The sequence below is a fragment of the Branchiostoma belcheri genome, unplaced genomic scaffold (assembly GCF_001625305.1).
Source record: "Branchiostoma belcheri isolate BF01 breed outbred unplaced genomic scaffold, Haploidv18h27 scaffold3, whole genome shotgun sequence".
Classification (NCBI taxonomy): Eukaryota; Metazoa; Chordata; class Leptocardii; order Amphioxiformes; family Branchiostomatidae; genus Branchiostoma; species Branchiostoma belcheri.
Window position 1 is genome coordinate 7,381,662 of NW_017803909.1, and position 27,658 is coordinate 7,409,319.

At 40.2% G+C, this 27,658-nt stretch overlaps 3 protein-coding genes across 3 annotated transcripts; 2 read left to right on the top strand and 1 right to left on the bottom strand.

Moving 5' to 3' along the window:
- Positions 1–1,191: 1,191 nt before the first annotated feature.
- On the bottom strand, positions 1,192–15,926 carry LOC109473909 (multidrug and toxin extrusion protein 1-like). Its single transcript, XM_019774060.1, is given in 19 exon segments — positions 1,192–2,047; positions 2,050–2,370; positions 2,574–2,783; positions 3,078–3,210; positions 3,558–3,627; positions 3,801–3,876; positions 4,369–4,477; positions 5,466–5,533; positions 6,559–6,672; positions 6,871–6,968; positions 7,617–7,714; positions 8,245–8,289; positions 8,466–8,508; positions 9,456–9,555; positions 9,940–9,988; positions 10,724–10,792; positions 11,430–11,531; positions 12,228–12,347; positions 15,727–15,926. Coding segments are annotated over 18 exon segments (2,121 nt in total). The 5' UTR covers positions 12,315–12,347; positions 15,727–15,926; the 3' UTR covers positions 1,192–1,718.
- Positions 15,927–18,675: 2,749 nt separating this feature from the next.
- On the top strand, positions 18,676–25,045 carry LOC109473419 (ankyrin repeat domain-containing protein 50-like). Its single transcript, XM_019773280.1, has 15 exons — positions 18,676–18,699; positions 19,995–20,099; positions 20,247–20,345; positions 20,488–20,586; positions 20,756–20,827; positions 20,944–21,042; positions 21,161–21,259; positions 21,369–21,467; positions 21,584–21,682; positions 21,802–21,900; positions 22,459–22,587; positions 23,169–23,285; positions 23,520–23,594; positions 23,919–24,171; positions 24,798–25,045. Exons 1-15 carry the CDS (start codon positions 18,676–18,678, stop codon positions 25,043–25,045), a joined length of 1,716 nt encoding a protein of 571 aa, XP_019628839.1.
- A 1,084-nt stretch (positions 25,046–26,129) lies between these two features.
- Positions 26,130–26,879, top strand: LOC109473485 (protein toll-like). Its single transcript, XM_019773346.1, has one exon. The coding sequence runs from the start codon at positions 26,150–26,152 to the stop codon at positions 26,597–26,599; it is 450 nt and encodes a 149-aa protein (XP_019628905.1). The 5' UTR covers positions 26,130–26,149; the 3' UTR covers positions 26,600–26,879.
- Positions 26,880–27,658: the final 779 nt, after the last annotated feature.

Here is a 27,658-nt window from a genome sequence, read left to right on the forward strand (position 1 = left end):
AACACATTTCCACACATAGGTAAACCTGTCCTTGGTGCTGAACACCTTTCACACATAGGCAAACCTGTCCTTGGTGCTGAACACATTCCACACATAGGTAAACCTGACCTTGGTGCTGAATACTTTCCACACACAGGCAAACCTGTCCTTGTTGCTATACACCTTCCACACACAGGCAAACCTGTCCTTGGTGCTGAACACCTTCCACACACAGAAAAGTCAATTCACTAGCTAGCTTAACTAATCTCTCCAATTTACTCAATAATCAAAGCTGTTGTTTATATATAAGTAAAGCACAGGGAATTTTGTCATTTGGCGACTTGAGAAATGATCGCAAGATGTGCTCTTATGAGAATTTTACTCCAGGTCTTTTCTGCTGTTGTTCTTGACTTTGAGGCTCTCCTCGACTACCTAGTAAATATCACAAATCTATCGGGAAAGAACCGTTTTATTCCCGAATCTGTTCATTTTGAGACAAGCATTCTGTTATGAGCGGCTGAATATGGAGCTTTTTCCATCAACATGTCTGCAATTTTTCTTTTTTGCGCATTTAAAAAAAATATGATCATACATCCTTCCCGCGACTCCAAACAGTTTCTTACTCAGTTGAAGTATTGTTGCAGTGTATTGTTGCAGTGTTAAGTTATAATACTATTCATAATGTCCTCTCGTATATTACCACATTGTACAAATTCTCCACTAGTATGTCTGAATTAAAAAAGAGATTATATAAAACAAAGAAGAAAGCTAAATTCTAATTTCCTGATGAATTATGCAAAGGAGGTCCTGATTGGAGTAATTTATGTTTGATGATGTTCATGTTCACTTGTCTTCCAATTGCCGCAAGTATGAAATTCCCGCCATTTACCAGTAAGGAATTATAAAATTTTCTAATTACCTTCGCTGAGAAGGTTATGTTTTCAGGGGCGTTCGTGGGTGCATGTGTGTGTGTGTGTGTTTTTTGCATAATTAATAAGAAATGTTATAATTCCATAGTGTTAACTGCCTGGTATTTCATACTTGGGGTATTTTAAAGTTAAGTGAATGTGAACATAATTAAACATAACTTATTCAAATATGGGCCTCATTTGCATAATTGATGACGAAATGCTATAATGGCATTCTTTGTTAATACAAGACTGTATTTTGGTGTAGAATATGATCAACTGATATAATTCATGCAATTGAGGATGCTATTTGCATAATCAGGGGGATTAATGTATACTTTCTTAGTCATAAGAAAGTCATTTGGCGAAGGTATGAGATCGCGGAACTCTAGTTCTTCTATTTGTGCATTATTATATATCGGTTCTTACTTCACTGTAAAGTTGCACATGCATAGTAGATACTCTTATCTACATAAATGTAGACATTTGGATGTCGAATCAGATAAAACTTTGACACATATGCATGAGTAATCATCTTCAATTCATGCAAAGCACCATAATCTTCTATCTGGCACAGTGCCTTTGATGATATGTCTGGTTACATACTGGTCATACAACAATTTCTTATGCATGAGCTTTTTGAATACTTCAATAGAATTGTAAAAGTTTTAACAACAGCTTGTAATCAAAATCCTGTTTAGAACACAAAAATACTGGATACTTTAGATACTATTTCATTTAGGATGTCTGGTAGCATTTAAATACCTACTGAGTTAAAAATGTCATCTTTTTAGTTAAAAGATATTCACTTTAAATCGGCAGTAAAAACCTTCAGATGAAGCTAGTCTTAGAAAAGAAAGTCGAGTTTTTACTGTCGTGACTGAACATTCTCAGAGACCTTGACACGACAGAATCAAGGATCGTGCCAGCTTTTGCCGTAACTGTTGTAGTTGCAGTTGTGGTTGTTTCTTCAGGCCGGACCCTGCGCCCTGCACTAAAATGGTGTAGTGTAGTCACTTCAGAGGAAGACCTGTTTGCCACTGTTGTATTACACCAAGGCAACGTCGTGTTTAGAGGCAGTGAACCATTCACAGTAGTCCATGTGACACAGTCTGGAGGGTAGCTGAAGTGTGGATTGGGAACAAACTCCCGTACCACACCCCAACAGTCAGAATGGCAAGGCAGGCAGCCACAGCTACGAGCCTTCTGTACACCATCACCTTAAACGGAAGTTTCTCCAGACTTAGAACCATGACCTCGGATGTGTCAGACACTTCACTGGTCAGAGAGTCTAACAGTGGCTCAGTATCTGTTGAACCTGTTTCTTGTAAGAAATGTTGTGTGTCTGCCTCCTGCATTTCAGACAGTTCTCTGTTGAGTGGTGGCATTGTAGTGAATTCTGTCTCTTGTTCTGTAGATTTGTGTACGAGGCTGTGTTGTGAGTCCTCAAGTGTAGCTGCAACACTCTGCAGTTCTTGTGCACCTGAGAGAAAAAACATTATGTTTTGATCTTAAATTTTCTCATAAAAGGGTAGAATATATTATATTAATTTCTGTCGTCTTTTGTCATGATTCATTTTTTTGCAATGGCTTTACTTTTCAGGAAGAAAAATCATTGACAAGCCCTTCAATTGATAATGACACAAAGCTAGCCTCCAAAATTGAAGCAAATTTTTTTTTACTTACCGGCCCCTCCCAAAGATCCATTGGGAAACCTGTCTTCTCTGTCAAGTTCCTTGGCCATTCTGCCATTACAGTGGCTGGCATCCTCCTCAGCTTTGACCCCAGCCCTGTCCTGAGCCTTCCATGCCTCCTGCACCCAGTCTGTGCGAGCAATGGTGATTAAGAAAGACACACACTGGAAGATGGTGGCTATCCCCAGTCCAAAGTACAGCCCTGTCAGAAAACACAAGCTTAAGGTTCAGGCACTTCAACATTTAGCTCAGCAATGGCAGATTCTGAAGTACGTCAAGGGTTAAGACACTCTTCCCCATGCATGAACTTGTATTCCTGCTTGTTTGCTCTATCAAGAATACACAAATAGAGTATTTTCCACTTAACCTCATATGCACATCAGTTGATTAACAGAATTTCAGCACCCCCAAACTATGACCTGTCTTCCTTTTCTTTGTTCAACTTCAGATATCAAATGTTCACACATTTAGAGTGTATGAAAATGCGAGGACAAACCTTTAACTCCCAGATGTAGCTTGAACATGAAGATTGCAATAAAAGGCAGCCCCAGGACGTAGTACCCTGAGAAGGTGATGATGGCACCCAGTTTCTGCTTCCCACAACCCCGCAGTATGCCAGCACAACCAGCCTGCAATACACAATACATAGTATTATCTGACGGGTTTTCATGTCATGCAATTATACAACAGTAACTGTTATCCTAATGGCAGTGCAAATGATACAATCAAGGGACTTGATAATAAGGAGTTGTGATTGTACTTAACAGACAAATATGTGGGATTTGTGGGGCCAGGCAAACCCATGAAAAGGGGGTGCGTGGAAAATCATTGAGGTTATCCGGCGGTTTTTCTATCAAAAGTCGGCATTCCCTTTTGTATGGTTGTTTTGTAAAGCGAACTAAAATCCCTCGCAAACTCTTTATTTGCTCCGCTGCGCGAAATTTAGTCCTTGCGAACATAAATGCATTTACAGTACCTGTACAGTGTCTGCCAGCTGTGTCACACAAACAATGGGTAGCACTTCTCCTATAAGGCTCACAACCTCCCTGGAGAAACAATGGGAAAAAAAATTTAGTTTAACTGTTCCCAAGACAGGGACAAAAATACAGGATAAAGACACCTAACAGCATTGAAGCATGTTAACCACGTGTCTGTCAATTCTTACAACATGCAAGTGCATGAGACAATGAAGTCGTCAGACAGTTATAATTATACTCACTTGTCATTGGTGAACACAGAGCCGAGCACATGACGTGATGACACCAGGACAGTGGAGGCAACAAAAGCATAGCAACCTGTCATGGCAGAAACAGTACATCTCAGTACCACGAGATATAGTATAATAAATAATTATTAAGATACACTGTACACAAGAAAATTATAACAGGTAATTGAATTTATCTGGTTTACCATGTTTTTCAACTTTAGGCCACAGCAAGTAATTTTTATGGATGACATCAGTGCCTGCATAGATTTTTGCGTGATTTTGAAAAAAAAATTGTTACCCTCTCACAGTAGTCAACATGCCAAAAATTGGCAAAGATGTCTGTTGCCATGCCGGAACGTAGATGGCAGATAAATATAAGAGAGGAGACAAGACAAGGCTATGATTTACGGAGGATGTCATCCATAAAATTTACTTGCTGTGGCCTTACTACTTTTACATCAGTGTTGCCTGTTACATGCCTGTATTGTTTGGAAGGAAGGATTAGACTTCAATGTTCACTCATTACATTGTTATACATACATTATACATTGTAATAAAGTCGCATAAAGACAGAACTTACAGAAACTGAAGATGCTGACTTTAGCAGCCAGTTTGGCCTGTGCAGCATTCCCAGCACCCAGTTCATTCCCGACCCTGATACTAGCAGCTATCCCCATAGCCATAGGGATCTGTGGGCACCAGGAAGTGGTGAAGAGACAATTGTTTTCAAAGGGAAAGGCAACAAAATTCTTACATGTCTTCTTATGTCACTCTCTCAAGTTTCGGGTTGGTATATTAAATAAAATCAAATGTGACTTGAATTGATTGCAAGCATAATATGTTAACGGCCACACTCAAATAAAATTCCCTCATGAATGTAACATCTGTGTCCAAGATCACCAGGGTCCATAATATCACCACCTTGAGAAACAGTGTGCTTAAAGATATTTTTACTGAAACATACCCTAGGTATGTACATTTGATGTGTGAAGGAGTGCGTACCAAGAGTATGTTGCAGTAAGAATATCTTTAAGCACACTATTTCTCAAGGTGGCAATGTTATGGACCCTGGTGATATTATGGACACAGATGTTAACTTGAAGACAAAACATCTTTGAACAACACTACAGCAAGAGTGCGAGACGCAGCTACATTTTGAGATGTGAGGCTTCACAGTAAGCAGAATAAATGTTACAAATAATAAATACAAGATATTTATAATCAATTAGGCCACACCAATTTAATTTGTTGGTTCTCGGATTCGCCTCTTCGTTTTTTTCTGATTTGCAAAAAAAAAAAAATTGATTCTGGTCCTGAATTAACTGAAAAATGGTCATGTTTTGCCCCCCAACAGTTGAGGAAAGTCCTTTTCTTCCTTAAGTTGTAACTAAGTTGTTACAGTTTTCCCATCTATCATTGTAGTGGTTTGATTAAAAGTTCAAAATTCAATGTTTAAATTTTAACCCAGCCTTTTGTGTTGACTTCATGGCTCATTTTGTAGCATTTAAGCCTATAATAGGATGCCTAGACCTGTTTTTATTTTTTATTTTTTTCGCCCTGTCGCTTCATATTTTTTCTGAAAAAATCCGAGAACCAACTAATTAAATTGGTGTGGCCTTAGATACAATAGTTGAAGGTACAATAGAGTCAGCGCATGCATTGTTATGCTGTATTTACCATGAAGTTGAGTGAGTTGATGGTCATGATGATTCCCTGAGCGGCCAAATCCACAGTCCCTATCAGTCCTGGGAAAAGAGGATAGCTTACTGAAGGGTACTATAATTATACCAATTAAGCTGTGGTTCACATTAGGTAAATGCTTTATCAATTGTACTTGTCAAAAAGAGCAAGATATAAACTCCCTGGTCTTGTTTGAACCTGTGCTGCCCCCTCAATACAGCCCCTACACATCATAACAGGCCTTTGCCAAACACATCCACCATGTAATAATTATCATATAAGTTTTGGTTTTACTAATAACACTGTCAACACATTTTATTTTATTTCATTGGTTCAGCTGTACAAAAGACAGCCAGGGTTGCGCGACTAGTTACAAGACTATTTCGAAGGGCTAACCCTGGAACACATGGCCTTCCAGAAACATGAAGCATGTTAATAATACCTTGCAGGGGTGCACAAAGGTCTGTCACAGTCTGTGTCATATACCTGGGCTTATTGAACAGAAGAGTAGCTATTTCGGATCTATGGAGGTTAACTAGATAATCTTGAAAGCAAATCTGAAAGAAAAAAAACTTAAAATCTTGAAAAAAATTTTTCTTAAAACTTTAATCTACAAGACAGCCCTGTCCTATTTACAGACCATGCAGCGATACTTATCTGTATTCTGTACTATATTCTGTATCATTATAACCGGTATAACCGCCCTTCAGCGTAACGCACCAGCTTTGCAGGCACGTGGCACAGCGGCAGCTAGCTATATCACACCGAAGGACTTGTTACACTCAATCTTTGCACATTTAGTTGCAGGAGTTGTTTAAAGCTTTCTAGTGATGATTCCCCTAACTGTGCTTGGTGGCACCGACTTAGTCTACAATAGTTCTGGGGAAATACGAGTTTTTGAATACCTTAACTCTTGGTTGATAACTCTGATATTTGAAGGCATGGCTGTTTCTTGTTCTTTTCTGGGCTGGTATCAGATACTTAGTGGTTGGTACGTCCACCAGTTTATTAGTCATTTTGTACATCATGCACAGTCTGGACATTCTACGTCTGTCTTCCAGTGACCCCACTGTAGGTTTCTTTTCATTACCTGTGAGTAAGGTACCAATCTCGAATGTCCACCATTCCAGACACACCATGAGCAGGCCTGCTATAGCCAGCTTCACATACACACCCCACTCCTGTAGGCAGTCACTTCTCCAACCTGGGATTCAACAAATCAGAAGATATTTTTCTAAAAGACACTTTCGAAAAGTTTGGTAACTGCTGGAAACATGACATTTACATAATCATTTTCTGTCTTTTTTTTTGTGCATTTCCACAATTTGCTCTCCTTTAGTGATATACCTATTGTATGTATAGGATAGATAGGTGGATTTAACCAAATGGAAGGGTGCAGTACCTGGCCAGGTCTGTAGGTGGAGCTTCCGCACTCGTATGTACAAAAACATGAAGAAACACAGCAAATATTGGGTGACCCCTGTTGCAATAGCAGCTCCCCTGGAAAAAACAAAAAGACTTGGTAAGGATCTTAACCATACTTAACCTTTGAACAAATAACATTACACATAAGACAATTATATAACAAAACATACAGACTGTAGATTTAACGTTAAATGTACCATGCAAAATTTCTATGTACTTAGGCCACACCGACTTAATTATATGGATGACATGCTTCAAGACCCCCAAACTAGGGCGTGCGGGCAAATAAAAACATTCTGGCCAAAAATAAAAATGCTACAAAAGCACAGGAATACAAACTGGTATATATAATTGTGAATTTGCGGAAGTAATTACAAGCTGGCACATGCTGTAATGTTATGTATGTACTGAGTTCTTAAGTCGTGGAGCTTCAGTAGCCTGGATGCCGTCCTGCAGAGTTAATACTACAGTCGCTAACTACCATGGACTACCCAGGCCAAGAGACAGGCCAGAGCCTTGGAGGACGTGATGTTTTTTTGTTGTTTTTTTTAGAACAGGCGAAAATCAAAGCACGCGCAGATGTCATCCATAAAATTAAGTCTGTGTGGCCTTACCAGCAAGGAAGGGACATCCTACAAAATCATCACTGAAGGTAATGTCAAACATGACGATATTTCATCCCAGGGAAAAGCACTAAGGAAGTACTCCCCACTGTCCACTCACCTAACTCCCCAACCAAAGTACAAGATACAGAGGTAGTTGGCAGGCACATTCAGGATGTTCACAAACAAGTTGATGAACATTGCAGGATAGACAATACCCTGGAAGGAACAGGAAAGGTAACTTTTACATACACACAATGCCATTGTACTCTTTATGTCCTGTTCTGAAAATATTTAAGGCGCTCATGATTTCAATGACACAAAAAGATTAACCATGTTTTAACAACACTGCTAAACATCTTGATTTCAGTTGAATATTGTAAATAGTGATTCAGAAGCATATTATTTAATAATTCAGCCTTTGGCTGCCATTTTAATGTGACCTTACATGCATGGCATTACTTGATAATAACAATAATTATTGTGAAATGCATCATTACTATTGTTTACAAAAGTTTGCAAAAGTTTACAAAAAAGAAGTCAAACCCTTCAGACATAGGTTTAGACATAGCTATAGTTTTAGATAACTACCTTTCATTATATATTGTAGAGTTTAGTTATTTTATACTCTCTTTCAATGTTCTTTTATGTTTGTAATTTGTAATAAGCCTCCGGGCATGAATTTGCAATAAACTTCTAACTATTACATTGTACTTTTACATTTATTGTATTGACATACATTTACCCACCTGTGTACTCAAATACTTTGTTGATAGTAGAAACAGGAAAACTCCCTAAAACAAAATAAAAACAATAGAGGACATGTCAAGAAACATCCATAAAACATTATCATATAATATTATAATACTTGCACTTAGGTGCTTGTCTAGTGAAACTCATGCACTGTAGTGTGTGGGATATAAAAAGACAGGAACATCATGTCAACAAATAATTACACACTTCTACTTACAGGCAGAGCAGGAATGAACAAAGTCACAAACTCTCCAGCCAGTCTGCAAAAGGACAAAACTTACATGAATAATCATACATATTTGACTGTTTATCAACAGAATTAATGACATGGTGTTGTGGCAAGTTACATGATGCCAAAGCACAGCAAGGCAGAATTATGAATTCAAACCATTTTTACATCTCCCCAAACAAATAACCCATAAGATAAGGTAAAGTATGTAGTCCCAGTGCTTTGCCTGATGACATGTAGCAACTTTCCTTGCTCTTTCAACTGTAACTGTAATCCTAACTCTAGTTCACCAAAGGGTCAGACTGAATACAGTACAATGCAAATTAGCACCCTGTGGGTATATACATTTATGTCATACCCGGGCCGCGATAGCGGTCGATAATGGGTTCCGGATGGCTCGATGGCTTCCATAATACAATTCGAACGTGTTTCACCCTAGCCACGTGCGCTGCTTTCGAAAATTCGAATACAGAATCCGAACGTTGGAACTGATGTTGTTGCATTTGAGGGTTTAGGGGCACCAACGTTTGGCTCATCTTGCATTGAAAGGCGCGTTTTCTTGGGTGGGTATGACATAAATAAAATACAACATGGTGTATTCCGCATCGCCCTCAGTCCCGGCCATCCCGCAAGTCAGATTGCCCGACGGCCGCAGACCCACGGTCGGGCCAATACCTCAGGCGATACGAAATACCCCGTGTTATATTCTATATGTATTATGTAATAGAGGCACTCAACCATTTGGCTTAGCTCTAATTTCTGTTCTGTAACATTTAGCATGCAGAATATAGCTTATACTACTAGTTATTAGTGCTTGGCTTGTATCTAGGAAATACTTGCAGAGATGGAACTATCGGTAACATTTTCCAACAATCATGTCCTGCATTGTCATCTCATCATGAATGAATAATCATCAGTCAACCTTGTGCTGTCTTGCTGTAGGGCATGTAACAAATGTCAGCACTAAGTCTAACTCACCTGGCAACTTCTGGATCCTGATGAGTCAGCAGCAGCAGCTTCTCTGTGTTCATGTACAGACTCCAGCAGGGGAAACAACTCAGGAGCAGGATCAGAATACCTGGGAGGGAGGGGGTACATTATATTACATTATCAATCAGACTTCTTACAATCTAGAAAATTATGAAAAAGAAAAAAAAAATATTTCAAAGTTGCTTTGTACTACATGATTTACATTTGACTGTGGCTGGAAAGTAGTTCAAACCACTAATTAGAGATAGGGATTAATAGTCATTACAGGCAACAGAAAGTAGTAAAATATTTAATATTCATATGCCTTCATTAGTAGAGATACAAAGCAACTTCAGCAATCATTGGGTCAACAAAACAATCATGTCAAGAAGATGACCAAACAGGAAAATTGCTGTGATTTTTAATATAAATGACAGACTGAGTGCATATCAGTAAATCAGACCAAGCAAGAAACGAATCAGTTTCAACTCACTTCTTTGTAGAATTACACCGACTCTCATCTTGTTGTCGGATCCAAATGTCTGTATGGAACAAAGAAGTAAATTATCATGAAAGTTCATCTGTGTTGGTAGTAATCATAGTAAACCATTAAACTTTATTCCAACACACAATTTACAGAGATTGAATTTTCAATGACCACTGTTGCCTTCATCAGGATAATTAATGACCAATCACTTCACAACGAAATCTCGTGAATCCTGATGAAGGCGACAGTGGTCGTTGAAAATTTGATCTCTGTAAATTGTGTGTTGGAATAAAGTTAAACGGTTTACTACAAAGAAGTAAATTAACATATTAAAGATTACTAGTATGCATTAGACCACGCAGGAGCCAGTTGTCTTTGTGGGAAAAAGTAGTAAATCTTCATTGGCACATGTTCCTTAGGCCACACCAATTTAATTTCTTGGTTAACGGATTCGCCGCTTCATTTTTTTCAGATTTGCAAATAAAAATAAAAATCCAGAATCAACTGCAAAATGCTCATATTTTGCCCTGAACAGTTGAAAACAGACCTTTTCATCCTAGTTGTTACAGTTATTCCATCTTTCAATGCAATGGTATCATTAAAAGTTCAAAATTCATTGTTTAAATTTTGAAGCAGCCTGGTGTGTTGACTTCATGGCTCCTATCGTACCATTTTGGGCCATAATATGATGCCTAGGCTTGTTTTTATTTTTATTTTTTTTTCGCCCGCCCGCTCCATTATTTTTCTAGAAAAATCCGTTAACCAAGAAATTAAATTGGTGTGGCCTTACCTGTGCCATGAGGGTATCACAGGCTGTTCCCAGGCCAAACCCCAGGGATATCCCAGTCACATTCACAACCTGAAAGACACAGAAATGATTGTCAAGAATCAATAACTCTTTGAAAACAAAAAGGCACTTAATATTTGTACTACGAAAACATGATCAACTACAAAAACTTGATTAATCATTAGCATTATTATCATCACAAAATCATGATCACACCATTAGCATACCAGAAAGCAGGACTCTCCCTAAGAAACTGAATACTGTTGCACGACCGTATTTACTTTCAGAAACTTTTCAATTTTCAAAGATATGGTAAGGTAATTTTGCTTAAATTCATCAAAATTTGCTTGTTGTGGCATCTATATAGTAACAACAAATTACATGTTCTTGAGAGATCCCTGCATGTTGGGCATTGTTGGTGCCAGTAAGGAAATTGTATCAATTCTCTATATAATGTCCTCGGTGCAAGCTTCTGTATCTGTATCTGTATCTGTATTGGTAATAGTTGGTATAATTGCCCCTCGGTAACACACCAGCTTTACATGCACGCGGCACGGCGGCAGCTAGCTCTATCACACCGAACTACTTGTTACACTCCATCTTTGCACATTTAATTGCAGGAGTTGTTTAAAGCTTTCTAGTGATATACGATGATGCTCTAAGCTTACTAGTGTATCACAGATGCTGATTAACAAATAAACTTCCTTACAGAAAGTGCCAGTGTGATAGCATCCAGTTGTATTTTGCCCAGGTGGCCACAGAAGAGGATGGGCATCATCCACATGACATACTCCAGCACAGATGCTACAGTCTGGAGACAGAATATATTTCACACCTTTACAAAATGACTTGGACCACACCAATATTATAGCACAGGTCCTTTTTAAGTATATGAAACAAAAAAAAAACAGAAAGCAGAGAGAAAATGTTGAATCCAATCCTTGAACCTGTGTGATGTACCAAAAAGAGACTGAGTCAGATTAATATGTTAACTTTTTGATCTTCAGAAGTTGCAGTAATTACAATTGTGTGTACTACTAAGCCGTTAAGACACCAGATATACCTGGATAAAAGAACAAAATAACACAGGTTTTTGTCCTGAAATAGGTCAGGCTGTCAACTCAGTACATGTAGGCTATTCCAGAGGGAAAACCTCATCAATCAAACAGGGTAGGCGTGCTGCCTGACCACACGTGTTTTGCGTTTTGCGTTAGAGGTAGTCTTTGACAGCAACCAGCACATCTGTTTTCCCTCAAAATACAAAAGTTCTGCTGCAGTACCAAGGTCAGCCACCAGGAGGCCCATATTTGACCTTGACCTTTGGCTTCCTAAGACCTACCAGCATACCAAATATCATCACAATCCATAAAGGCGTTCTGAAGTTATGCTGACTTCAAATGTGCGGAAACACACACACACACACGTGGAAACAGTATGCTATCTACCCTGGCTATACTAATCTGCATGTGCAGTTGTTAATTTCAAGCCTTGATGTAACAGTACTTACAGTTGGCCAAGCAAGTCTTGTCAAGGCCCTCAGCTCGCTTCCGAAGCCAGGACAAAAGATGACACGAAAACAGCGCCTGAGATTCATTGCTGCCTGCTTTGAACAGTCTTCAACTTTAACCTAGGGAAAAGAATATGTTATAGACTTGCAGGTAAAAAAATGCATTATAATGAAGGAGAACATAAAATTGCCTGGATAAAACAGCCTCATATTTTGATAATATGTGCAGATCAATTACAACAATAGCAAAAATGTCTTTCTTCTGAAAAAAAAATATATACCAGCAACCACACAACAAATTTCACCAATTGTTAAGTGTATTGTGTGACATGTGAATGTTTACTTTACTTTAAACCAAGGTTAGATTGTAGTTAGTTGTTTAACTGGATCAGTTGATTGCCCCAGGCAAATGAAAACATTAGGAATGTGTCCTACTCTGCTATGACATCCTCCCAAGGCAGGGTCGGCGGCGCGGTATTCTATATACCTTACAACCGACCCTGCCATTTTACGTCCAGTTTTCTACTCCAGATGACGTAGCCTACAAGTAGCTGTCAGCCAATCAGAGACATAGCTTTCAGCTGGGCAAAGCTATCCGAGAGCCAATCATGTTACGTCTTACATCGCCTCTTTGGGTTTCATATAAAATGGCGGTTGGTCATTATGTTGTCTCAGTCGTGCAAGACTTTTTTTGGCGTCGTGAAGAGCTCGTGAACACCAGAAAATCACGCTGAAATGTGTTCCTTAGGACCAGAAAATCACGCCGAAACGTGTTCCTTAGGACCGGCGGACGGAAAAGCCTGTGTTACATGAGCTTTCAAGCCGCAGCCAGATCGAGCGGGCAGCGACGGAGCTACGGTCTACTCAACTCAAGAGCGACGAGTCCAGCATCCGTGGCCGTTTGGAGATGACCTCATTATATTGTGACAATGTGACAAGCTGAGCTTGCTGGGCCTGAAGGCGACTTGTTTAGGTATGAACGCAGCCAAGCCGAGACAGTGGTGACAGTGTCTACGTCCGCCATCTTGAATTTATGTGATCCTGGCGCTGATTGGCTTGTGCCAAATAAGGCAAGCTCATTAATATGTAGAGAACACGTTACCTGGAGTAGAAAACTGGACGGGTCGGTTGTAAGGTATATAGAATACCGCGCCGCCGACCCTGCCTTGGGAGGATGTGCTATGATAACAGTGGGATCTGTGGATAAATATGTATTAACCTAGAACAACAAACATGTCGGTACTGTGATTTAGGAAGAATCGAAGATGAGAAACATTTTGTAACAGAATGTAAGTGTAAGCTATACAAGAAAGAGAGATCAGATCTTTATAATCTGATACAATCTATGTTCCCCTTCTTCATACATCTAAGCTGTACAGATAAATGTATATTTCTAGTGAGCTTAGACAAACCTTCTGTATTGAAACATACCCATTCTTACCTTTTTAGTTTTACCATTATTAAGAAACGAGAAGAAACCGAATTTACTTAATTACTTAATTAGCTACTTAAAGATGTATATATATATACATGTAACGTTGTCTGTATTTTTCATTTTATTTTATTCACATGGATTTTTGAGCATTGGATAGGAAGCACTTGTTGTGCTTATGTAAATCCGCTGCTCATAAAACATACTACAAATGTAAACATAAAGATGACATAAAGTATAGCATTAACATAAAATGAAAGTGGCTGGCGCACCAATACCTAGCATAACATTATTGAGATTGGTCAAATCTTCCAGAGTGGTGGATATAGTTAAACACAATATCAAAGATACGGCAGTTGGTAGGGTATGGGAGGGAGGGGCTACCTGTAAGAAGTAAAGTACATAATGTGGCGTCGTTTACGTTGAGTGGGTCGGAAGGAAGTATGTTTTCAAGATGAAGGCAAGATATGGATAACAACATTTTGGTCCTTTCAGTATTATAACATTTGCAGTGTAATAAATAGTGTTCTGGTGTCTCATTCGGATGCCCACATTTGCACTCGGGACTACTGATACAGTGATGCTGGAATAGGTGGTAGTTCAGCTGGCTGAAACCAAGCCTGAGTCTGGTAAGGTGAGTCACATGGTGTCCGTGGCCGTGAGAGTAGTGAGGATGTCTGGGCATGCCATCAAAGCAAGACTCTAATTCATTTTTGAATGCACGAATGGATGGGGATTCTTTGGCGGTCTGGGGTAACTTGTTCCAAGAGAAAACAGCAGAAGGCAAGAAAGATTTTTTGTACTTTTCAGTTTTGAGGGTAAAAGGGAGATAATTCTGGTCAGTACGCAGGCCATAAGGGGTGGAATCACGGATAAGTGGGGGAACCAAGTCTTGTAGATATTTGGGAACTAAGCCATTGGCCATTTTATAAAAGTGAACAAGTTTGAACTTTTCGCATCTGTTGGCAAGTGTTTCCCAACCGACGTCACATAGAATGCGGTGGTGATTCGTCCCTCTCATTGCGCCTGTGCAAGCCCGGGCAGCGGACACCTGGACTGACTCAAGGAGGTCTGAATCCTTCATAAGAACACCACACCAGGCAACATTGGCGTACTCAAGTAAAGGACGTATCATGGCTTTGTACAAGATTTCAAGCGTTTTCCGTGGCACAAAATTTGATATTCTTGTCAACAAGTTAACTCGCTTCATTGCTTTCGTCACCAGAGTTGACACGTGGAGTGACCATGATAAATTTGGAGTGAGATGTAAGCCAAGGTGCTGGTGAGAGGGAGTTTCAGTCAGCTGAACACCTCTAAAGTATAGTGGTGGGTGAAGAACCTTTCTTCTTTTAGAGGAAAAAGTCATCAGTTCTGTTTTGCCGGGATTGAATGTTACAAGCCACTGGTCTGACCAGTCTGACACTACACTGAGATCATAATTCAGTCTGTTCGCTGAGACAACAGGATCCATGATTATCTCTAACAGTGCGGTGTCATCAGCAAAAAGACGGGAATCTGTTCGTAGGTTGTCAACAAGGTCATTTATACCATTGTCTGTATACCATTCTCTTGTTGTGACCTGTACTTAACACAGTGGGTATGTGTGTACAATGAAGGTCTTCATTCATTCATTAAAATTTAAATGTCAAATACTCGGGCTACTATATCATCCGGCTTATAATACATTTGGTACAAATTGTGTACAATCCCTGACAAAATTGAATGGCATAATTCTGCACTTACGAAATTATTATATGTATTGTGGACTTTGTACAGACGTTGATATGTTGATACTGCATTTTATTTTGATATATGTCATATATTGATAGAGCCCTGAAGTCCTCTCCAGACATGAATCTAGTTTAGTTTCTTAACTAATATTACACTGTACACTGAAACCCTTCCTTCTGAACTAAGAATACTAACGTTAACGTTAGTAGCCAAACTAAAGAAGGGGGCTTGATCTGGTCCCCCCTCCCCAAGCACCAAATTATTATGAGGCAAGTCTGAATATTCTGAAATCACAGCGTTACCTTACTTAGGCCATTGCTTAGGCAAAAAACGTACCTGGCTTTGTTCTGCGTCTTGTTCCCTGTCCACAGCCCCACATCACGGCTCACTAGGTGTGTTAATTACGGAGAGTGGCTCTACCTCTATTGTTATACCTGGACTCAGCTCAGCTGACCGCCGTTTCGTGTGGGTTGCGCAATATGACCCCGGGCTGTACCATTGTATTAGTAGGGACTTTTTGCGACCCCGGGTTATCCCATTGCGGAAAGGGGGAATTATGCGTACAACTTTGCCCCTTTCCGGAATGGGATAACCCAGGGTCGCAAAAAGTCCCTACTAGTAAACTGATCTGTATCTGTATACTTAGTCCTTCGGCGTATTACACACTCTTGATAATGGTATTGGTAAATGGTAATGGTAATTTTAGTGTTACAGCCCTGGGCCATATTGCGCAACCCACACGAAACGCGGCATGGAGAAGGCCGTCTTTTGACCTAGCCTTGACCATGTTGACGTAGGCTCAGGTTACCGACATATTCAATTGCATTATCGTGTGTAATGTATAAGGTCTATATATTCCACGTATAACGTTATGAAATATGCGAACCCTTCTTACAACATGCGACTACAATCCCTACATTATCATTAACATCTGATTACAACAAACGGTACGCGGTACGAGAATACCTTCTTATAATTCCAAGTACTATTTTCTCACATTGTTGTTTGCAACATGATACTTAGCAGAATACTCAGCAGTATAGTATACAGAAAAGCTCTAATCCAACGGTACAAGATTGAATCCGACGCTACAGCCAGTAAGACAAAGAAAACTGTCCTTACCCAGGACAATGGAACGTCACTGGACAAGACTCTTCTTCTAACTCTACCTCAAGATTCCTGCATTCCCAGTTAGATATTTAACGTTAGCAGATCATTAATATTAGCCTCTGCCAGGCTTCGGGAGGCGCAGGAAAGAGTAGAAATCGGTGAAATAGAGAGATAGCATGCCGAGGGAGTTGATCCGCTACTGATTACATTCTGGAGCGGCAAACTGTTCTCTCCAGTAGACCAACTCCCTTGGCATGCTATCTCTCTATTTGGTCGATTTCTACTCTTTCCAGCCGCCTCCCGAAGACTGGTAGATGCTACATTGATATGATATCGATTAATAAAAGACAACTGTGAAGAAATACCTCTTTATAGCCAGTGAATTCAGAAACCAGGACTGAATTCTGAATGTGGTTACCTTCTGGCCTTCTTGAAAAGCGAAGTGAGTTTCTGGTGTGGACAATTGACGCCAGGTAATTCTGCCCGGCGGCTATATCTTATATGCAAAACACTCATCATGCAAACCAGGAAAAGCTTTTATGATGTTCACGGCTTTTTTTTTAATGTTTGCTTTAAGATTTTGCTAATCGGCGTTAACATTCACTAATATAAACAGCTCTGTTGTATTTTCAGTGGGGGAGCTTTTACGATCTGATGTCCTCTAAGCAAGCCAAAAGAAACTTGATCACATATTTTAAGGCTGAGTAGCACACCTGCAGCCTGGGTCGCGTGGTGCCCAGCTAGTCTCCACCAGACTTCTTTTGCGGGGTGAATAAATCGTAGAAATCGGCCTAAAAGGGTATCAATTGGCCAGAGAAGGTAGCCGGCCAGAGAGGCCATCGAGCTTCTCTGGCCGGCTACCTTCTCTGGCCAATTGATACCCTTTTTAGGCCGATTTCTACGATTTATTCACCCCGCAAAAGAAGTCTGGTGGAGACTAGCTGGGCACCACGCCCGCTCCACATACTAGTAAATAATGTCGCTGGGCACCACGGATCAGTGGTGCCCTGCGACATTAGGGAGCGGGCGGAAACTACGGAGGATGACACCCAGGCTTACACCTGCGGACAGCCCTTTGTTCTTTCCACCCGGGGTCAGGCCCGTATCACGGAGAATCTACGAGCAGCTGTTGACACACGGTCACAAGGTGTAACTGGTATCTTTACGAGAGAAAAAAACAACAACTAAACACGTCACTTGCTATACATCTGAAGCGATTATAAGTCGATTGTCTTGAAGAGACAATCTTTTAATCTTTAAGAGATGCCAATTTACTTTTAAAACTGTAAATACCCACAGTTTGTGTATTATAATATAAAACGAGCTCAATGGTGTGTAAATACTAACGCATTGTATTGTATTGGAAATAAAGTTTCAAAGTTTCAAAGAGCGTCGAAAGTGGCGTCCTTGATCTACTGAGTACTGACCAATCCATTTTTGTTACACCCCACCCATCTAGTATAAACCTTAAAACCAATCGATACAACCCCCATATATCAAAGTGGGGATATCAGCCCCATGAAATACTGGTATCGAAGATATGGCGTATTACTATGGCATGCTTTGAAGGGCCAGTTAAGCCCTTTCAACCTCCCATATACGATTGCTGTCTGGAAAATTGAACGGAATTTTTTAGGCAAAGTTTAGGCTTGTCAACCGTTAGAAAATATCAGGACGTTACCGCCTGCCTCAAATATTTACACACAGTTAAGCATTAACTTATTGTGAACCTTTGAGCGAGAATATTTTACAATAAAATCAACACACACACAAAATACTACATAATTCCAGCACAATTTTGTAGGGATCTGATGCCTACAATCAAGAGTAAATCAGTAAATCTTAAGATTATGGTTGTCACGTACTAAGAATGTTTTCTGCTTATGTCAGGCCTAAGGCACGTGACAAAAACACAAAGTCTACAACCTTTGGATAAACGTTAGCCAGCGTAGCGGTGTGCTAAGTTTCTATTGGTTGGAGATAACGGCCATCGCTTGTGGATCAGGTGGGAGGGCCCAGAACTTGTGGGTTGTCTTACATGAGCTTAAACTTTCCTTGAGCCATCGAACAAGTCACTACAAGGATGAAGAATCGTTGAAAGGATAGGGAAAGATGTAGACAAACTATTTCAGCACAGAGTTTGTAACAACTGATTGACTTCTAAGTCGTGCCAGCATGGCGGAAGCAACGGACCCCAAGGTAAGGCAACATGTTTGTACTTTGCACTTTGCATGGGCCAGGCGGTGATACAAGACGGGGAAACGTTGCAAAACAATTAAGTGCATTCTCCTCAGAATCTCTGGATTAATTAAAGAAGTGTGAGTCACTGTGACTTTCACTTAGAAAAGCCTCGTACCGGTATCTTTGATTTGTTCATTAAATATTTTTTTGGTCTCGGACTCTAATACTACAAAGCGGGATATGTTTGAACAATGTCTACTTCAATATGGCGGATCTTTTCACCTTCAGCTGAATGTTGAGTTTTTTTAGTAACTTTTAAAACTTCCCATGATCCGCTTCCCTGTTGTTGACGACTGAACCACGCAAAAGATTCGACAATTTTCAGAAATGAGTCGTTTAGCTTCTCTAATAGCTGTTAGAATATGATAGAAATCCATAAATATGTTAAATATAAAGGGTACATTGTCATAGTATGGTATCTGGAGCTATTGAGCTGCCGAGTCTCTTTCGTCCTCTACAAATATGTTTGAGGAGATCTTACTCACTCACTGAGGAGATCTGGAGGACGAAAAAGACTCACAGCTGGTTTGGACGCCGGGCTGATACGGACCGTGATAGAGGTACACGTGACAGATCTTACTAGATAGGAAATTTAGATGTTTGTAATACCCTAGAGGTATCAGAAATGCAATTTAATTGTGCACTTTATGTTGGAAATAAAACGGGCAGCTCGTTGTTAATGTTTACTGTTCAATTTGTGTAATAGCGCCCCTATGTGCATTATGTATAGCAGTCAGTAAATGATACTGATCAAACGTAATGTGACATTCTGTTTACATTGAGGTGGAATCAGTGTATGCCCTACTTTTCCTATGTCATTGTCCAATGTTGTATTTGCTCTTATGATTGCTGGGTTGTGACAAAAAATACGTTTTTTGCAGCGGTTGGTGCATATCGGTGTAGTAAATTTTAGTGATCAAGTTTACGTGTGATCTTCCATGCGTGCATTGTTTACAAAGGTCTAAACTCATATTGTTGATAGCTGTGTTGTCCCTGCAGTTGATTAACTACGGGACTGATGAGGAAACAAAACAATGAAACTCAGAAGAGATGTGCGACACCGACTTGCATTTCGCATGATGCGCTTACCGTGTATGTCTATCCGCCACAAGAAACGACGTAAAAGACACTACAAAAAAAAGAGTACTGCATACCGGGGTGTATTTTGCTTGTACGTTAAAGGCACAGATGCCATCGAATTGTATGCCATAGAGGTGATCGTTTTGATTGACATCAATTCCACTCCTTCACAGGATGTAGCCAGCAACGGTTCACTGATCGAGGCAGCCCTGAATGGAAATGTAGAAATTGTGCAGCGTTTACTGGAGGCTGGAGCAGAAGTGGACAAGACTGATAAGGTAGCATGGATGAATAACTAACATGACATCCACTAGTACCCGGTCCATTATTATGTACATTAATTAATAATTCATTGACCTGCTTTACTAAATATTATCAGTATAAGCAATTCCGTTGAAGACTTATCACATTCTACTGGTCCTTAGGATGGTCACACTCCGCTGTTACTAGCAGCCAACGAGGGACATGGGGATGTTATGCAGCAGCTGCTGAGGGCTGGAGCAGACGTGAACAAGGCCAAACAAGTAAGATGGAAAAAAAAAGTGGGACCTTACATTCCAGTCATCTACCAAGCCTTTGCGCAATAGATTTTGTTGCTCTCTATTGAATAAAAGCTTATGTGGGTTATTGTGTCGGAAAGTCTCATACGGTACTTCTCCCACACAGGACGGAACCACTCCACTAATCATAGCAGCCCTGGAGGGACATGTGGAAGTTGTGCAGCAGCTGCTGAAGGCTGGAGCAGACGTGGACAAGGCTGATGTGGTAAGACGTGGCGGATAGCATCGCATTTATCTGGTACGTCATATAGATTTTGCTCCCTTGCAACAGTTTCATTTAGAGTACCGCACATAAGATCAATGCATCTTTGCTCACATGAATCTTTGCATGTCTGCTCTTTAATCACAGAACGGATACACTCCACTGTACACAGACAGGGTATGGACATGTGGAAGTTGTGCAGCAGCTGCTAAAGGCTGGAGCAGACGTGGACAAGGCGGAGCAGGTAAGATGGATACAAAACGAGATCATATTTAACATTGTAGACTCGCATGTTGTATGGGACTTTCTCCTACTTCCCGGTATTCATTCTTATCAAATTCTACTCATGATCACACACAGACAGGAGCCACTCCACTGTACATAGCGGCCCAGAATGGACATGTGGAAGTTGTGCAGCAGCTGCTGAAGGCTGGAGCAGAGGTGGACAAGGCTAAGCAGGTAAGCTGGATTCAAAACCAGATCACATTTTTAACATTGTAGACTCGCATGTTGTATGGAACTTTCTCCTACTACCCGATATTCGTTCAAATCAAGTTCTACTCATGGTCACACACAGGACGGATCCACACCACTGTACATAGCAGCCCAGAAGGGACATGTGGAAGTTGTGCAGCAGCTGCTGAAGGCTGGGGCAGACGTGGACAAGGCTATGCAGGTAAGGTGGATTCAAAACGAGATCACATTTAGCATGTAGACTCGCATGTTGTATGTAACTCTCTCTTAATTCCCAATATTCATCAAGTTCTACTCATGATCACACACAGGACGGATCCACACCACTGTACATAGCAGCCCAGAATGGACATGTGGAAGTTGTGCAGCAGCTGCTGAAGGCTGGAGCAGACGTGGACAAGGCTATGCAGGTAAGGTGGATTCAAAACGAGATCACATTTAGCATTGTAGACTCGCATGTTATATGGAACATCCTCCTAATTCTCGACATTCATTCTTATCAAGTTCTATTCATGATCACACACAGACCGGATTCACACCACTGTACATAGCAGCCCAAAAGGGACATGTGGAAGTTGTGCAGCAGCTGCTGAAGGCTGGGGCAGACGTGGACAAGACTAGGCAGGTAATAAGATGGATTTGAAACGAGATCACATTTAGCATTGCTGACTCGCATTTTGTATGGGAATTTCTTCTACTTCCCGATATTCATTCTTATCAAGTTCTACTCATGATTACACACAGGACGGAGTCACTCCACTGTACATAGCAGCCCGAAAGGGACATGTGGAAGTTGTGCAGCAGCTGCTGAAGGCTGGAGCAGAGGTGGACAGGGCTTGGCAGGTAAAATTAACAAACCAAAAAATCGTTAAGTTGTACAGATTTTGCTTATTATTTTGGAAAAAAGCCAAATGTGCCATACCGTGTTCTAGATCTATAGCTGAAATAAGCCATATAAAGACATGACAAGGAAGATGTTTGGACAAAGAAACTCACACCTATCTGAAGTGCCGCATAGTTAAAACGGCTAGAAATGGTGTATTCTACAAGTGCTTGCTCTTGGCGATATCAAATAATGCCATCCTGTCTGTCGTGCAGAAATAGTCTGTAATTCCTGCAATGACAAACGTTTCAGGTCGTTAGGTGTGATATACATGTCTTAGTAGACAGCTGCCACCACGCCGCGTGCTTTCGAAACTGGCGTTACGCCAAGGGGCGGTTTTACAGCAATACAAATACACGAGCGCTTTAACAATTAAGAATACCTATAAACCCAAACTTATCATTTGCGAAAACTTTCAGAAATGATGTTGTGAATTGACAAAGTTAAGAGGAAGTAGCACCAAATTGTCGTGATGACAGTGGTTAACCTAAGTCCTGTTCTTCTGTCAATATATACAGTTTGAGACATCAACAGAAGAGTACACAGACATAACTCCGCTCCATTCCGTGGCTCAGTCAGGTGACTTGAACATTGTGAATCTTCTGGTCAGTGCAGGAGCGGACACAACATGTACAAGAAAGATCAAGGTACTTGGGAGGATTTTGTTTAACAATATACGTATTTAGTTTTTCTATTACTCATCTATATTTTTTATCATTTTTATCATATCATACTTATGATATTGCATGCTATACTACAGTCATGTATTCTGTGTCTATATGTTGTACCCATTTACATTGATTTCAAAAATGAGCTCTTTAAACGGAAGCGCTAAGTTAAAATACAGGACGAAAGCAACGTGTCGTACAATTAAAGCAACGCACAGCTGCATCATTTATCTGTTAGTACTTTATAGTATATACCATGCTCTTCAGTAGAGTTTTGGAACATGTCACTATGTATAGCTTGTCACAGTTTCATGTCTGGCAACGTGGAACTCAAACTCCTTGTTGCTCAGCTTGATGGTAGATCATAAAACCACCTGGTTGCTAAATGTATACAGCATTCAACGGTCAGGATGCAAAGGACTATGATGATGACAGCATTCAACAATATGTATTTTATACCGTACAAGACGTGTGTGTACTATCTGAATTCCAAAATGTCCCGTTGTGCATACTACATACAGAAATTTATTAATGTGTGCTTTGTGCTTTGTGCATTTTAGGATAAAATAACCGAGCAAATGAAAGAACAGAATCCCTATGATGTTGCTTTGGAAGGAGGCCACAACCTCATAGCCTACACAACTTGGACCGCCAGCAAGAGTAGGACAGCTAGCAAAGTACGTGTAAGTTGGTATTTTCCCACGGGTACTTATTATTATGGGTAGTTAATTTACTCTAGGGACTAATGATAGTTGGGTGATATTCTGTCAACTTCGAATAATAATTTAGTGACAACATATGTCGGGCTCAGGTCATTATACATAGTAACCATATTAGGCATATGATTTGAAGTACAAGAAAACATAATGCGCTTTAAGATGTAGATAATTGAACTATGTTTTAAATCCTAGCAAACTGCCGTCGCGTTTCCCACGAAGCTTTCAGAGCACCGCACCGCAATTGAAACACGGCAGGAAACAGAGAAGGTATGTGTATATGTTTCGAGTATTTGACATTGCGATCAAGACTTGTATATCACTTACTCTTGCAGTCTCAAGGTTCAGACGAAATTTACAGTGTTTTTTAACCAACATTTTAATTCAAACTATTCACATAGAATTAAGCCACAGTGCCATGACACCTTAATGACGAAAGATAAATTTTCATCTAAAAATTCGATAAAAAAAGCATAGATGTTTGCGAAACTGACAATACGCTTATTTCCGTTGGCAATTGGTCTCTGTGAATTTATCTGATATTTGACACAAGTTTGGCACCTATTTAGTAATTTATTGTCTCTTGTCTTCAAGAACATCATTTGGACCATCATAACAACAGTCCTAAGTGAGCACGTCGGGCGGAGATGGAGGGAGCTGGGCCGTCGTCTGGGCATCACAGAGGTAGACTTGGACGACGTCCAGTACAGGTGTGACAGGGACCGGGGAGGACTGAAGGAGATGACTGTAAGGAGTCTGAAGTTGTGGCTGGACAGGCAGATGTACTGGCCAAACATCTTCGACGTGTGGTGGGCACTGCAGAACATGCAGATGGCAGATGTGGCAGGTCAGTCACACAGCTAATTACAGTGAAGATATCATCATTGAACTAGGCACTAGGGATTGCAAGTACCCAATCATAGTATTTTTGTCTAAGGCCATGTTGATTTGATTATATGGATGACATCCGCGCGCGCATGAATTTTCGGCCGTTTACCAAAAAAAAAAGTTTTTAACCATACTGTAAATCGTACAAAACAGTTGCAAAATGAGCAAAAATATACCGTAAGTTACAAAAAAATAAGTATAAACTATACCGATGTCGTAGAATGCCAAAATCAAACGAAAAAAGACGAAATTGTAAGGAAATGAACTTGAAGATTAGATTATTCGCCAAACCATATTCTGTCCCATTTGTTCAACCCTCATGACCATGTAGATTTCATAATGAAAACAACTTTTTTTTTTGCAAAACTTTTTTTTATTCGCACGCTCGCATCAGTTTTGGGGCTCCCAGAGGATGTCATCCATATAATCAAATCAACATGGCCTAATTTGATAACCTCATAACCTTTGACCCATCCTGGTGATACCCTGCATTCTTTACTCATGACAAACACTAACTGGTTATTTTGTTATTGGTACAATATGCTACATCAACCCTGCTATCGGCATGTGCTTTCAACGTTGCAGATCTTGTTACAAAGACGCTAAGTAACGAGCGTAACCTCGCCGGGGTGAAGGACGATATCAAGAACGACGACGAAAACCGACAGAAGAACAAAGAGGGATTAACGAAGGAGGAAGGAGATGTAAGTGGTGTACAAGTTGTACAAAACATTCTACATAAAACAGACACATGCATATTTCAATACAAACAACTCGTTGCGAAAACACCAACGTCCCGCTTTGTACACAATGCCAACTTTCAGAAACATTAATAGGTAGGAAAATGGTTATATGGCGAAAAAAAATATTTTTAAATGACCCATACACCTGATGAAGTAATTCGTGGAGTAGTTATAACTGTGTGCCAAATTCCCCATCTCTGTAAAAGAATACACCAGGGCTGGAATGATCCACGTACAAGGGCGATAAAAATCTTTGCCTGGCTAGCTGGCTGGAACAAAAATTAAGTGGATCGACATACACAAATGAACCAGTTCCTCGGACAGACCCTGTCTGCGAGTGTGGATTTGGAAATTATTTACTATTTAACAATTACATTTTGTTGTATTGTTGAGCTGTAAAATAGAGCTATACTAATTATCAAGTCTGACATCTGATTCTGGGGATTTCCGTTGAAAGAAAGAGAAAGATAAGTTGTGGTGGTCTTCTCTGTTGATGTAATTCATGTTCCATGAAATGATCCATTCTTGTCACCCTTGCAGACCGGAGCTGCAGCTTTACCAGTCTCCAAGTCCTTCATCAGAGGCTTTGATGAAGTGTCCATCTCCTCACCAGGTTTGTGGGATTTGTGTAATCTTTCAGACGAGGAAAGTCTTCAACAGTTTCAGTACGCCGGTATGCCTTCCCCAAAACTTTCTCAGGATATTTTGCAGTCTCAGACACAGAACAATTGGCCTTCTAGACTTCATGGTGCTGCTCTATTGGTGGATTATTAGAGAGATCAAAAATGGAAGTACTAAGCTGTTTCACGGCTGCACACATCCGTCATCAGTCAGCAAGTACAAACTTTCCAGAACAAATGCATATATGAAAATGTTCACATCCACCAAAGATTCCGAGTATTATATTCCTATCATTTACCAGTCAGGTATATTACGGCAATTTCTGCCAATTATACAAATGACGAATTGATTTGCATAATTTATATCTACTGCGTAAGCATGTTGTCTTCATCCAAGTTACTTCATCCAGAAGTGCTGCTTCAGTACCAAGGAGAGCCCCTGGCTATAGGGGGCTCAAAATCTAATCATTTCCAGATTTGAGCCACACTCTATATATCATTAGATCCCATTCATACCTTCTGGAGTTATGCTGTTCACAAACAAACAGACAAACGCTACTAAAAACAAACTTCCATGACGGAGGTAATAACCATGTGCCTGACTCTCCAATTTCTGAACACTGTAGAGCCCACGTTTGACGCCTTCGTGTCGGCCAACCAGCGTGACTTCTCCTGGGTTCGACAGTGGGTTCAACAGTTGGAGTCTCCACCACACAACCTGAAGATCTGTGTTCACCACAGGGACTTCAAGATCGGCGTGCCGATCTCACACAACATCAACTGGGCCGTAGAGAACAGTAGCAAGATTCTCATAGTTCTCTCCCAGAACTTTTTGTCCAGTAACTGGTGTAAGGTTGAGCTCAGGGCAGCAATAGAGAAGGCTCTGAGTAATGACAAGTACTGTGTACTACCCATTTTGAAGTCTGAGTGTGAGATTCCTACTGAGTTAGCTCATCTGACATACCTGGACTGTACAGACGGTACTGTTGATGTAGACAGGTTGGCAAGTGGCATCAAATCTTAAGGAAGAAGAGGACAAACTTAACCAGTTCACCCAAGGAGAAACAATATAAAGGTAGTTGCAGTCCTAGTCCATTATTAGCCATAGTGTCACAAATGGACGAAGACAAGCTTATCATGTACTTACAGACTGATAAATGTCACCCTGTTGAACAACCTTTCCAGCGTCAAAAAGTAATCAATGTGTCAGGAATTGTTGACAACAAAAATGCCAATACATGTTAGAACTCAGTTGGGGTAGCAAATGTGATGCCTGGGATCATGAACGATTCATTCAACCAAGTAGGAAGGCTATTTTGAATGTTCTAGCTAAGCATGTTTTTTAAAGAATTGTAGTTGTAGAGTACAGTTGAAAGAAACGATGTTATCAAAATTGGAGGGAAAAGAATGTTGTGTATAGAAATGTAGCTTTAAATTATGACGATTGTCTGCTATAACTTTCAGTAACGTACTGATAATGTGAGACTGGCCAGTGTCACAAACACTCCATTATCACGTGTACTAGTATATGCTATACGTACTCTTTATGACCAATGTATGTCTATGATAAGTTACCATCCTTTTGAATATAACGTTAGAACTGTTAGTACCAGGTACGAAACATTAATACAAAATGTTCTTGTAAAATAACATGAAATGCGTGTAAATATCAGCTAAAATGGATTTGGAATATTATAGTTATGTCAAGTAGTGATTACACAATTTGTAAGCCGATTGACTTTTATAACATGTACAACCCTCCTTCGGTATCCCTGCTGCAATTCTGTTTTAAAATTCTATCTACGTGTAAGTCTCATAGATGGTGATGAATCCTAAATACTAGTACTTTTGTGACACTGGCTATTGATGCAATAAACGAAGATTGCTGAAACGCAATTGTTCATTTTCAGCCTTTGGTACTATTTTATTTTGTATATTAGGTGTCAGAACAGCAGTTGATTCAAACTATCTCACCACCAACAACATGTGTTTGGCGCGAACAAAGGTCTACTTGAAATATTGATGGTGGAATAAAAAAACTCACAGACGGATTAAACTGTCACAGGTCAAGGCAAACTGTTTA

What these genes read in the sequence shown, in the direction of transcription:
- LOC109473419 (XM_019773280.1), top strand. Translation starts at nt 18,676, where the DNA reads ATGGCGGAAGCAACGGACCCCAAG. An exon ending in ACGTGGACAAGGCGGAGCAG is followed by an intron (nt 20,828 to 20,943) that starts GTAAGATGGATA and finishes GATCACACACAG; the next exon opens with ACAGGAGCCACTCCACTGTA. An exon ending in ACGTGGACAAGGCTATGCAG is followed by an intron (nt 21,468 to 21,583) that starts GTAAGGTGGATT and finishes GATCACACACAG; the next exon opens with ACCGGATTCACACCACTGTA.
- LOC109473485 (XM_019773346.1), top strand. Translation starts at nt 26,150, where the DNA reads ATGACGGAGGTAATAACCATGTGCCTGACTCTCCAATTTCTGAACACT.